The sequence below is a fragment of the Portunus trituberculatus genome, chromosome 14 (genome assembly GCF_017591435.1).
Source record: "Portunus trituberculatus isolate SZX2019 chromosome 14, ASM1759143v1, whole genome shotgun sequence".
Taxonomy (NCBI): domain Eukaryota; kingdom Metazoa; phylum Arthropoda; class Malacostraca; order Decapoda; family Portunidae; genus Portunus; species Portunus trituberculatus.
The window spans coordinates 16,247,066-16,259,183 of NC_059268.1; the positions used below are offsets into that span (position 1 = coordinate 16,247,066).

General features: G+C 43.9%; 1 protein-coding gene and 1 non-coding gene across 5 annotated transcripts in view; both read left to right on the forward strand.

Moving 5' to 3' along the window:
- LOC123503612 (neurotrimin-like) overlaps positions 1 to 12,118 on the forward strand; it is a 97,661-nt gene that overhangs the window by 67,698 nt on the left and 17,845 nt on the right. For 3 of the 4 annotated variants that reach the window (XM_045253527.1, XM_045253530.1, XM_045253528.1), the window contains exons 6-9: positions 6,358 to 6,489; positions 6,897 to 7,034; positions 8,430 to 8,582; positions 10,307 to 10,519. In XM_045253527.1, coding sequence (XP_045109462.1) covers positions 6,358 to 6,489; positions 6,897 to 7,034; positions 8,430 to 8,582; positions 10,307 to 10,519 — 636 coding nt within the window. The remainder of the gene's footprint in view (positions 1 to 6,357; positions 6,490 to 6,896; positions 7,035 to 8,429; positions 8,583 to 10,306; positions 10,520 to 12,118) is intronic. The other variant, XM_045253529.1, reaches the window with a different exon arrangement.
- On the forward strand, positions 11,594 to 11,666 carry Trnak-cuu. The gene has a single exon. It is a non-coding gene; the product is annotated as a tRNA-Lys (tRNA).

The following is a 12,118-nucleotide window of genomic DNA, read 5'->3' on the forward strand; positions in this document are numbered from 1 at the left end:
TCTCTCTCTCACGTCCACCTATCATATTTATCTCTTCAATACGTCCTTTATCACTCCCTCTCATTCCTTCAGCCTTCTTACTGCACCTCATAAACGGTTCACTCAACGAGGAGGTGAGGAAGGAAGGAAGGAAAGAAAAGAAGGGAAAAAGAAAGGGAAAAAACACGAGAAGGGGAGAAAACGCCCGGAACGAACGTGGAGGAAGGATAAAAAAAAAGAAAGTATTGAGGGGAAATGGAGTAGAGTGAGAGAGAGAGAAAGAGAGTTGGTGACGGGAGTGAGAGAGGGCGGCCACTAAGCACTGAAGGGGGAGAGATGAATTAGGAGTTAAATGGATTGGTAAGGGGAGGAAATGGTGTTCAGATTGAGAGTTAAAAAGAAAAAAAAGGACATCCACGACTTTCACTGCAGAGAGAGAGAGAGAGAGAGAGAGAGAGAGAGAGACGGAGAGACAGACAGACAGACAAACATGTAGTACAGAAATAGATAGACAGACATATATAAACACAAACATGAACAAAAAAAAAAAAAACAATACACAGACACAGACAGGAAGACAAGGATACAGAAACATGGATAAACCAAAACAAAATATTCAATTATTTCACACTAATGACCCCGTATTCCAATGTCCACATATAATAAAGAAAAGAGAGAAAGGAAAAACAAAAATAACCTCTCATTAACATTGAAAAATATAGAAAACGTCCTCTCCTTCAACGTCCTCTCCTTCCTTCACTCGCTTTCCTTCACAAATTCCCACATCTGACTCTTAAAAAAGCACATTAGTAAAAATCTAGATAGGGGAAGGCGAGACCCGAAGTTCGATACCCGGCGCCTGGAGAGGAAGAGAAACTCGTCTACTGCCAATTTCCAAGCGACCACATCTTTTACAGCTTCGTTAGGGAGGCGACCCTAGTAGCTACTCGTGAAATATTGCTGGCGGTCGCAGTGTTCGTTGACAGCCAGACCGACACATACACGGCTCATGCTGCGATGCCCACCAACCCAGCGAAGCCCAGCCCAGCGTAGCCCAGATGCAGTCCAGCCATGCCTCAGCCCTTTGCTTTAAATTCACCTGTGGGCGGCGTGGTGTTACTTCAGTGTGTGTGTGTGTGTGTGTGTGAGAGAGAGAGAGAGAGAGAGAGAGAGAGAGAGTGCGTGTGCGTGTGCGTGTGCGTGTGTGTTTTCTTACGGGGAAGCAATACAAATGAGAGTGAAAGGAAGTGAATACTACAATACATTAATCAAAGGCGTCAAGAACTCGCGGTTACAACGAACATTCAGGAGCTTTATGCCATCAAAAACACCCACAGCCTTAGTAGCCGTGTCCAATCAGAGGTGAAATTAAAAACCTTTCACCCACAGCAAGTCCCGAAGGAAGCATGTCATCAGGAAGAGCGAGGACGAGGCAAAACAAACTAATATCACGCAGAAGGCCGCGCAGGAAGAAGAAAGGCGGACACTGGATGGTGGAGAGGCTGAGACAGATGTCGGAAAAAGAATGTTTGTTCCCTCCCGGCAAAACACGCCGTTGGCCGTACAAACAGCGGCACGCTCGCTAAACTCGTAAATTGTTGCCTGGACGTATTTAAATAGCAAGTGGTCTGAGTCTGAGAGGATGAAAAGGGTGAGAGAGAGAGAGAGAGAGAGAGAGAGAGAGAGAGAGAGAGAGAGAGAGAGAGAGAGAATGAAGGGGAGAGCAAGAGAAAGAGACGAGGGCTAAAGACAGAGAGAAGAGGACATTAGCCTCGAAAAACGGGGGTCTCAGTGATACTCCTGTTGCGCAACCTACAGCTTAACTCTTTCAGTACTGGGACACATTCTATCACGAGTTTTGGGCGTGATCAGACGATTTTTACATTAGGAAGGGTCTATGGAGGTCAAAAGATTAATGGCCACAGTCTTCACTATTTTAATCCACACATATGTTTCTGAAGGTGTATAGAATCACCAAATAATAAGCAGAATTAATATGAAAACGCGTCATGGTACTGAAAGGGTTAAGCGAAGCATATCACGTAAAATAATGAAAAAAATATCAAAAAAACATCAAGCACACCCGTAGCAGTTCCATTAAAACTCATGAATTTGTTTGGCCGACTTTCAAACCTCACAATTAATCACTGAGTCTGTTCTATTAATCCACCAGTTAATTCGAAAACCAATTGCTTCCTACTTCTCTTTTAATCAACCTTTATCAAGAACTCGTTATCACTTACCCTATCAAATTCCTGTTCCTTGCACTCTCTACCACAAGTGAAAGAAAGAAATCGCACAACTGGCAAAGATCGTATGAATAAACTTCCAAAGACTATGCATTCCATCCTGCCATTCTCCCTTATCAAGAACCAGCTATCACTTACCCGATCTAATTACTGCTCCTTGCCCTCTCTACCACAAGTGAAAGAAAGAAATCGCACGACTGACAAAGATCGTATGAGTAAATTTCCAGAGTCTATGTATCCCATCCTGCCATTCTCCCTCGCAGCTCACTTCTGGTATCGAGACACACTGCAACGTTTCCACCGCCCCTGACACGCTTGCAAGGACTCTATTTCAAGGATGAAGGGTCCCTTTTCCTTCTTTTTCCTCTCTCTTTTTTTGTGTGTGTGTACTAGAAAACACGTAGTTGAGAAGAAAGCTGCCCTCCAAACAATGTCCCTCTTCCGTGGACGATGCGGGAAAAAACAGTGGGATGGACAGCCAAAGAAACACAGACCGAAAAGACAGAAGGGAGGAATAAAAAAAAAGGAGAGAGAGAGAGAGAGAGAGAGAGAGAGAGAGAGAGAGAGAGAGAGAGAGAGAGAGAGAGAGAGAGAGAGAGAGAGAGAGAGAGTAGAGAGGTGGGGGAGGCAAAACATGGAAACGCAGCCTTCAGAAGGACTCCACACAGAGACAAAAGTAACTCAGTTAAGCGACGGTGGTTTACAAAGTCATATTGTACCAGCGACGGATCACCCCTAGTTTAATTTAATTACACGGCGGAGGGAGACAGGAGTGTGGGCGCGCGAGAGCAGTGAGAGGGAAGAGGGAGCAGGGAGAAAGAGAGAGAAAGAGAAAGAGAGAAAGAGCGAGACCCAGGCTGGAGTGACCGGGTAGGGAGTGACTGGTGACTGGCAGCGGCTTGGGGACAGAAAGTCGACACTATCAAGTTTGGTGAGGATTGATGTGGCGGGACCGTGAGAGGCGCTGTGGCTTACTGTGCACTGATGTGGCTTTATTTGCGGGAGACTGTGGAGAGGGACGGGAAGAGGATGAAGAGAGGGATGTGGGGAACGGACGAGAAGAGCTAGGAGTGAGTGGGAAGAGGGAAGGCCAGCGAGAAATGTGAGGAAAGGGAAGAGAAGTGAAAGAGAAGGGTTAAAGATGGGAGAAAGAGACAGAGAGGGAAGTTTTTTTTTTTTTTGCGAGTTAGTGGATGTAGATTCTTTACCGAAAAAATGCAGCTTAGAAGAGTGTTGCCTTGGTGATGTGAGAAGACTGACTGGCTCTCCCTCTCCCTCTTCCCGTTTCTCTCTCTCTCTAAGAAACAAAGACACACCCAGCTAACCATCAACGCAGAGTCATGACGGGTGTAGAGAAGGGCAAGCAAAAGGATAATGACCGCAGGAATGACCACCACTAAACCCGCAGCAGGACGAGCATACCTGGCTCTAAAAAAAATAAGAGATGATAAAGAATGACACCGCTGGCTCACCCTTTCCCCCGGTGGCATTAGGGCGTCGAGGTAAGCAGGAAGGAGAGTGAGAGCTGGAAAATCTGAACAGTTGCGGGTCCACTTTCCCTTCAGACAGGCAGGCAGGGCGTGAGAGGAAACTATTGTCAGAGGGATTCTAATGGAAGGACGGAAGGGAGAGGCACAATAAGCTTCTAGAGAGGGCGATTATGGAGGTGACGCCAAGCCAGGATGCACAGAGGAAAGGTGGATGTGAGTGTGAGGGAAGTGCATAGATTCTTGCAAGGACTAAAGTATTTATGTAGCTTTCCTGTGGTAGGGAAAGGAAGGATGATTCAGCGAGGTAAAGAGTGGGACGGTAAATCTGCGTGTGACTTGCTTTTTTATTGTTATTGTTGGTGTTGTCTCAGTGTGCACGTGCAGGAGGGAGGAGATGCAGATTTTGTATTGGGAATGGTGATAAATGTTTGTGTTGTCAGAATGTTGATATGTAAATGACAATAATATATATGTGTTTTTTTTCACCATCTATGAAACAATTCTCTCTCTCTCTCTCTCTCTCTCTCTCTCTCTCTCTCTCTCTCTCTCTCTCTCTCTCTCTCTCTCTCTCTCTCTCTCTCTCTCTCTCTCTCTCTCTCTCTCTCTCTACTGCCCCTGTTTTCCTCACAGATTTGCTTTTGTCTCCATTGCTTGGTGAATTTATGAAAAAAAAGAAAACAAAATCCTTCCTTACCGTAGAGTTTCTTGGCGAGCTCAGTACAGACAAACCACAACTAATACAGAACAACTTGTGGCATTGTACGTCTCTGCCAGCCGATGTCCAGTGCCCTGTCCGCAACACATGCCGGACACTGTCTCCTGGTGCCGTTCGTTAACCTGGTGCTCGTGGGAGAGGCTGCGTCCCTCCACAAGTCTGCCAGAAGAGCCTGAGGGTAAGGGACGTGAGCCACAGCTAAAGACTCCGGGGAGGCGGGAGGGGCGGTCGTCCGTGTGTGGGCACCGGCAAACTTTGTTCCCTGGAGACCCGCCGCCACCCGCACCAACGTGATTAGTCCAGCACCACGTCAGCGGGGCTTCCAGGCCTCTCCTCACCCTCTGCCCGGCTGCTTCACGATGCCACCGCCAGCCAGGGACACACACTTCGCCCCACCCACATCAGAGGTCATGTACAGGGCCGATACCGGAAAGGTCAATTTTTTTTTACCGAATTACGATGATATGGAGGAGCGGGCATCTGGTTACCTCTATGCGCACGAGAAGAATTATCAAGACACCTCCGGAACTAAAATGGCTGTCTTAGAATTTCCTTCCATAATTAACACTTTCAGAACGGAATTTTGAGTGTTTTTTTCTTTTCCTCAATTTCAAATCCTTAGCAAGACGCCCTGACGCATAAGACAAAACTGATAATCTTAGACTCAACCTCAAGAAGTACCACCACAACACAGCTGGTGGGAGTCGCAGAAGGACATCACCTTACCTAGTGGCACATGAGACCAGAACAAGCGCCACCACAAACCACCTCTCAGTGTATGGAAGAATTAGAAAACAGCGGGCAGGCAGGCAGGCAGGCAAGCGGGTGGTGAGGGTCGCAGGAAGGCAACAGCTCGTCTGGCAGTAATTATAAACAAAAAGTGGCACATGAGGGATTTATTTGATTTCAGGCGTATCTTAATTCCAGGTAGATCTTCCCTCCGTGTATTAGCGCTGGATCGTGGCTGGATTTTGTTGTCTCGTATATTAGGGAAACCAAGTACTATCCCTCATGCCTTGGTTTTCCCCGCAAGCCCTCTCCCACCTCAGAAAAGATATTACCGCTGTAAATAAGGGGAAAGAGGTAAATGGGCTGTGAGACGCGCGTGCGGTGTGTGTGAGCGGGATTAGGGGGATGTTAACTAACCCTAAGGGGCGGCGCTGAGATGTGTGGGGTGGTGTAGGCTGCGAAGGGGAAGGAAACGAAGGGGAGGAAGTAAAGGGGACGTTATCCAGCTTGCTTTTTTGAGTGGTGGAGTTGCAGTGTTACCGTTGTGTTCCATTATTCCTTCCTGTATCTTTTCAACACAGGTTTCGTTCCAGATTTTGAATGTGGTGTTGCAGTGTTGGTATTCTATTACTACTTTCAGGTTTCCTTGCGCAATGTAGTTTTGTGTTCCAGGTTTTAAACACATGTTGCAGTGTTTCAGCTTCACTATTCTTTTCAGTCATGTTTAGACACTGAAGTTTTCATTCCAGTATTTTTTTTTTTTTTTATATTACAACTGCAGTGTTAGTGTTCCAGTCCCCCTTCCAATCTGGTCTCCACATTTTCATTATTTTTTTCATAGTTTCTTATGGGGAGTCGAGGTTTCATTCAAGGATCCACCAGTATCTCTTTAACATTACAACTGCAATGATAGTGTTCCAGTCCTCCTTCCAATTTGCTCTCCACATTTCTATTATTTTTTCACAGTTTCTTATGGGGAGTCAAAGTTTCATTCCAGAATCCATGAGGCTGCTGGGATTTTGTCCATACGTTCAAACTGTGAGAACAAACTCATAAACTTGCAATATCAGATCCTTTTCTTTCCAGATTCTTAAGAGCAATCAGGTTTTCATTCCAGGATCCATAAGACTTCAGGACTAACTTGAAAATACTGGAACACTCATAATGTTTCTCCTCTTCGTGGCGGCGTGGGCAGCGGTGAAGGTGCTGGAGGGACAGACGCTGACGATTGGCAAGGTGTCTCGATTGCACATGGGAGCCTACCTGTGTGTCGCCTCCAATGGCATCCAACCCTCTGTTAGCAAGAGGATCCAGCTTAAGGTTCAGTGTGAGTACCTGTATCTTTTTCCCTCTTCTTCCCTTTATCCTTCTCCTACTCTTCTCTTTCCCCTCATCCTCTTCCTCTGCACATATTCTTTAACAGCCTCCAGAGCACTAGATATGTTCCTATTTATCATCCTTTGTAATCCTACGTGATCCTCCTTCTACTAACTCCTCCTCCTCCTCCTCCTCCTCCTCCTCCTCCTCCTCCTCCTCCTCCTCCTCCTCCTCCTCCTCCTCCTCCTCTTCCTCTTCTTCTTATTCTTCCTTTCTTGTTTTTCCATAAAATTTAAGTGTATTCAACTCGCCATTCAAAATAATTACCCTGTACATTGCAAACTAAGCATTTTTTTCCTTTTCTTACTTTCCGGTGGGGTATAAACGCGTCTTTGTGGGTGTGGGCGTGACGAGCAGTCCCGCCCATGCTGTGGATCCCTAACCAGCTGGAGGGCGCGAGGCATGGCGAATCTGTGACGCTGCAGTGCAATACAGAAGCATTCCCTCGCTCCATCAACTACTGGACCAATCACAGAGGAGAGATGATTGCCGCTAGTAAGATGCTAACTGTCTATCCTGCTTTACTGGTAGTAGTAGTGGTAGTGGTGGTAGTTATAGTGGTTGTGGTAGTGGTGGTAATTGTAGTAGTAGTGGTGGTGGTGGTGGTGGTGGTGGTGGTGGTGCTTGATTGACTGACTGAGTAATTGGAGTGCTTCAAATCTCCCTAGTTAGTCAATCGATGATGAGAAAAGACAAACAATAAAGAAACGAAGACAAAAAGACAAAGAAAAAATGGAAAAAAAGAAAAAAGAAAAAAAAATTGCATACGTAGGGAAATCGCATCACACACACACACACACACACACACACACACACACACACACACACACACACACACACACACACACACACACACACACACAGGCAGTTTTGATAGAGGCCCGGCAGTGGTTGAATGGACCGAGCCTTGATTAATACAGCCATTCACTGACACGCAAACACACACTAGTAATCCCAGCTGTCCTGTATCATAGTTTTCATCGGCAATGCATTTGTCGTGACCGCTTTGGGACTCTCTCTCTCTCTCTCTCTCTCTCTCTCTCTCTCTCTCTCTCTCTCTCTCTCTCTCTCTCTCTCTCTCTCTCTCTCTCATTCTCTCTCTCTCTCTCTCTCTCTCTCTCTCTCTCTCTCTCTCTCTCTCTCTCTCTCTCTCTCTCTCTCTCTCTCTCTCTCTCTCTCTCTCTCTCAATATTTTTTCTATTTCGTCTATTTTATCTCCAACACTTACACCTAATGCATTATTCTGCCTTCTTTCCACGTCTACCTTATCTATTATAATTCTTCTTTCCTCTTAATGCACTCATCCCCTTCCATTTTCTTTTTACGTACTTTTATTTTCTCAACCTCTATTTCTTCCCTGCAGTCTTTTCCAGAGCACAGTGTCCCCATTTCTTCATTGACTTCGAGTAGCGAACTGATATTCCTTCTTAGCTTCTGAAAATCTACCTTCCTACTTTCAACCTACAATAATTTTCACATGTTCACACTCCTATTTCAATTTTCCACATGTGAAATCTTTGCACTTCACTTCCCTCTCATTAACCTCTATCAGTGAACTGGTATTCCTTCTTAGCTCTGAAAGTCAACCTTCCCATTTTCAGCTTACCATAGTTTTTACACGTTCACACTTTTCTTTCAAACTTCCACACTCAAAATCCTTTCACTTCACCTTCCTTTCTATCCACATTTCCGCACTGCACTTTCAAACTACCACACTTAAGTAAGACCTTCCCACATCACCTTTCTTTACATTCCCACTTTCACTCTACTCTTCCAAACTTTCAAACTTAAAATCCTTTCGCTTTCCTTTCTATTCACACTTCCACACTCCCCACACTTCCATTACTTTCACTGTCGTTTCTTCGTGTCCTTTCTCTTTCTTCCCACCAGCTGGCACGAGGTACGAGACCACCACCAAGGAGGAGAGCTATAAGACCTACATGAGGCTGGTGATCCACAACCTGACGCAGTACGATTTCAACACGTACCGCTGCATCGCCAAGAACAGTCTGGGCGAGACGGACGGATCCATCAGACTGTATGGTAAGGCAGAATTCAGCTTTATGCACGTACATTTGAACTAAGCGCCCATATTCAGGATATATTTAACTCTCTCACCACTTAAAAGGTCGCACATATGGCTAGCAGGATTCTACATAGTGTTTTTCTCGTGTTAGTAATGTTAGAAGCTTGTTAATATGTCACAGGTATCGTTAACCCTCTTCAGTACTGAGACGTATTTTTACCTTGATTTTTGGATATGATAAGGCGATTTTATTTGCATTGGAAAGAGTCTGTGGAGGTCAGAAGATTAATGGCTAGAGTCTTTACTATCTTAATCTCCACATAAGTTTCTGAAGCTGTGTAAAATCAAATAAGAACTAGAATGAATATGAAAACGTGGCATGATACACTGAAGAGGTTAAACAGACTTAAAAACACCATGTCACTTCCATTAGAGGCTTTTGAGGGTGTGCTGTGGCAAGTGAGCGGTGTTTCAGATTCTGTTCTAGGATGTCAAGAGACGTATTCTGTAAAATGTCTTCAGATGTTTTGTTTTATTTTTTGTAATGTCGCTACTGCTTCTACCATCTGTGTATGTATATATGGCATGATTTTTTTCCTCTTTCTGTATTTCTCTGCATCGTTCTCTCTCTCTCTCTCTCTCTCTCTCTCTCTCTCTCTCTCTCTCTCTCTCTCTCTCTCTCTCTCTCTCTCTCTCTCTCTCTCTCAGGCTAGCGTTACTCACACATGGGATAATTAAAACGAAACGGCAGTTGTCACAGAGAACATTAAATTTGGATATGAAAAAATAGTAATGTAAATAATTTTTGTGCACTGGCCTTCCTTTCATATATTTCCTTCTCTTTTTATTTAGTGCATGTGGTCGCTGGTGCTTAATTTCCAAGAAGTATTTTTATCATGGGAAAAAAAAATAACACTTTAATTAATGATGTTGGAAAAGCAAAATTACATTAAACTTTCCAACGTAAATAAGAAAATAGGAAAAAGAAAAAGCGCTGTTTCGTTATATACTCTCTCTCTCTCTCTCTCTCTCTCTCTCTCTCTCTCTCTCTCTCTCTCTCTCTCTCTCTCTCTCTATCTATCTATCTATCTATCTATCTATCTATCTATCTATCTATCTATCTATCTATCTATTTATCTATCTATCTATATCTATCTACCTATTTAACTATCTATCTATCTATCTATCTATCTATCTATTTATCTATCTATCTCGCATTTTTGCTTCTCCTCTTTCCTTCCTTAACAACAAAGCAGGACGCTTGATGTTCGAGAACACACTAAGATTTCCATTTTAAAACACTTCCACAACGCACTTCCACTATTTGTAAGGGTTTTAGTTAAAGGTACACTGTTTTTTGTGGGTGTTCTAATGGTTGTAGTGACAAATCAACGTGATTTCTTCGTTATTAAATGAAAATATACTCTTCAGAACCCGACCAGTCACTTTTGTGGCCTTAGAAAATTAGACCTGGTGAGAGTAAAGTGGTTTTATTTAATACAACACTTGAATACTCACTACAGCACCACAGTAACCTCACTAGACGCTATGATTTATCTTCCTTAGCATCCAGAAAACCCAAGCCAGATTTTACTTCTTCACTTTGTTTTTGCCTTTAGTCTCGTTCCGTTGCGCATAAAGTGACGCGGGACAGACGAAGGCAAAACGAGAAAGACGAGGAACTGAAACCAAGACAAGAAGGAAGTCAATACCCAGTGACGTGTGTTGTTCTTTCCTTCAGAAATCGAACCGCGGCCTACGAAGGAGGACTCAAAGGAAGGATCAGCTAGCAAGGAAGACGGGGAGGGCGAAATAGGCGACGGGGAAGGTGATGGAGGAGGAGGAGGCGTCAAGTATAACTCCTCAACACCTGACGAGAGTATTAACCTTACTACTGACAAGCGGGGGAAGATGTGGAGCAACAAGCAGTCACCGTCAAAGAAAACAGGAAGAGGTAAGCCGTCTGTTGTGATTCCATCTTTCCTCATCTTGTTGTTGTTAGTGTAGTGCTAGTAGTTCCTTGTGGTTACCTCGCTGTCATTGCTGTGTTTTTGTTGTCTTCTTCAATGAACTTGTTTGCGCAGTTTTTCGTTCTTCATTTCCTTATCGACGGTTCCTTGATTACGTTTTGTCTCTCTTTCTTACTTTCTTTCTTTCACGTGGATCAAAATAGAGAAGCAACGTTGTCCATATTTCTACTCTTCGAATTAATTTAGTTTTGCACGGCTCATTTATCCTTGTTCAAAGTATACACAGACAGACAGACACACACACACACACACACACACACACACACACACACACATTCTCTCTCTCTCTCTCTCTCTCTCTCTCTCTCTCTCTCTCTCTCTCTCTCTCTCACCACACACACACACACACACACACACAAAGAGTACAGGTGTTTGGCGAGGCAGCACGACAAGCAGATGGACAACACGTCGATATACAGGTAAGCTGAGAGCGCTACAAGGCAAAGCAAAGGTGCACTGATCGAGGGAAGACCAAAAGGCGAAGCGCAAAAACTCCTCACTAATTTGTTTCAGGCCGAGCTGAGGGATCGAAAAGTTTGACATTCTGTTGCTCAGCCGTGCGTCTATCTTTCCACCCAGCATGCCAGTCACGCAGTCAGCCAGTCAGCCATTAAGCCGTTCCTCAAAGTGTTACAATGCAAGATTAACTTATTGTTTTGGGTGAAATGTTTCAAGAGAGATTTACAACAGTGCATGTGGTCAGATCATTTGCCAGAGTAATTCGCCTGTGAAATCAGAGAGATAATATATACGTTTTTATCTTTTTAATAGGAAAAGGTTACAATTAACTGAAAATATATGATGGTGATTGTGAGAGATAAAAAAAAAAAAAAGCTCTATTGATTTCAAAGTGTCAAAGATTTCAGAAGGTTACAATTAGCTGAAAACTGAAAACATATGATGGTGATTGTGAAAGATAAAAAAAAAAAAAAAAAGGCTGCATTGATTTCGAAATATTAAAGAGTTAAAGACAAAAAACTATAAGGTTTCCTGTGTCAGCCCGGCTAGCTCAGTCGGTAGAGCACGAGACTCTTAATCTCGGGGTCGTGGGTTCGAGCCCCACGTTGGGCGACGAAACTTTTGAGGTGGCGTCAATGTGGAGGCAAGCAAATGCGTTTATGATCTTTTATGCATCATTATTACTATCCTTATCGTCATCCTATTTAGTTCATTGCAGCATAAATGTCTACACACAATCAAGGACAGATCTCTACAACACAATCTTAACCCTTTCAGTATTGGGACGCTTTTTCACCATGAGTTCTGCATAAGATTAGACGATTTTATTTACATTATGAACTGTCTATGGAGGTCGAAGATTCAATGGCCAGAGTCTTCACTATTTTAATCCCCAACTTAAGTTTCTGAACCTGTATAAACAGAATAAATATGAAAACGCCGCCTGTTACTGAAGGGGTTAATTTGTCTTACAACTTTCCTTCCTACCTTAAGACAACACCCATACGACCTTCCTGACTCACCCATACGACCTTCCTAACTCATCTATACGACCTTGTTAACTC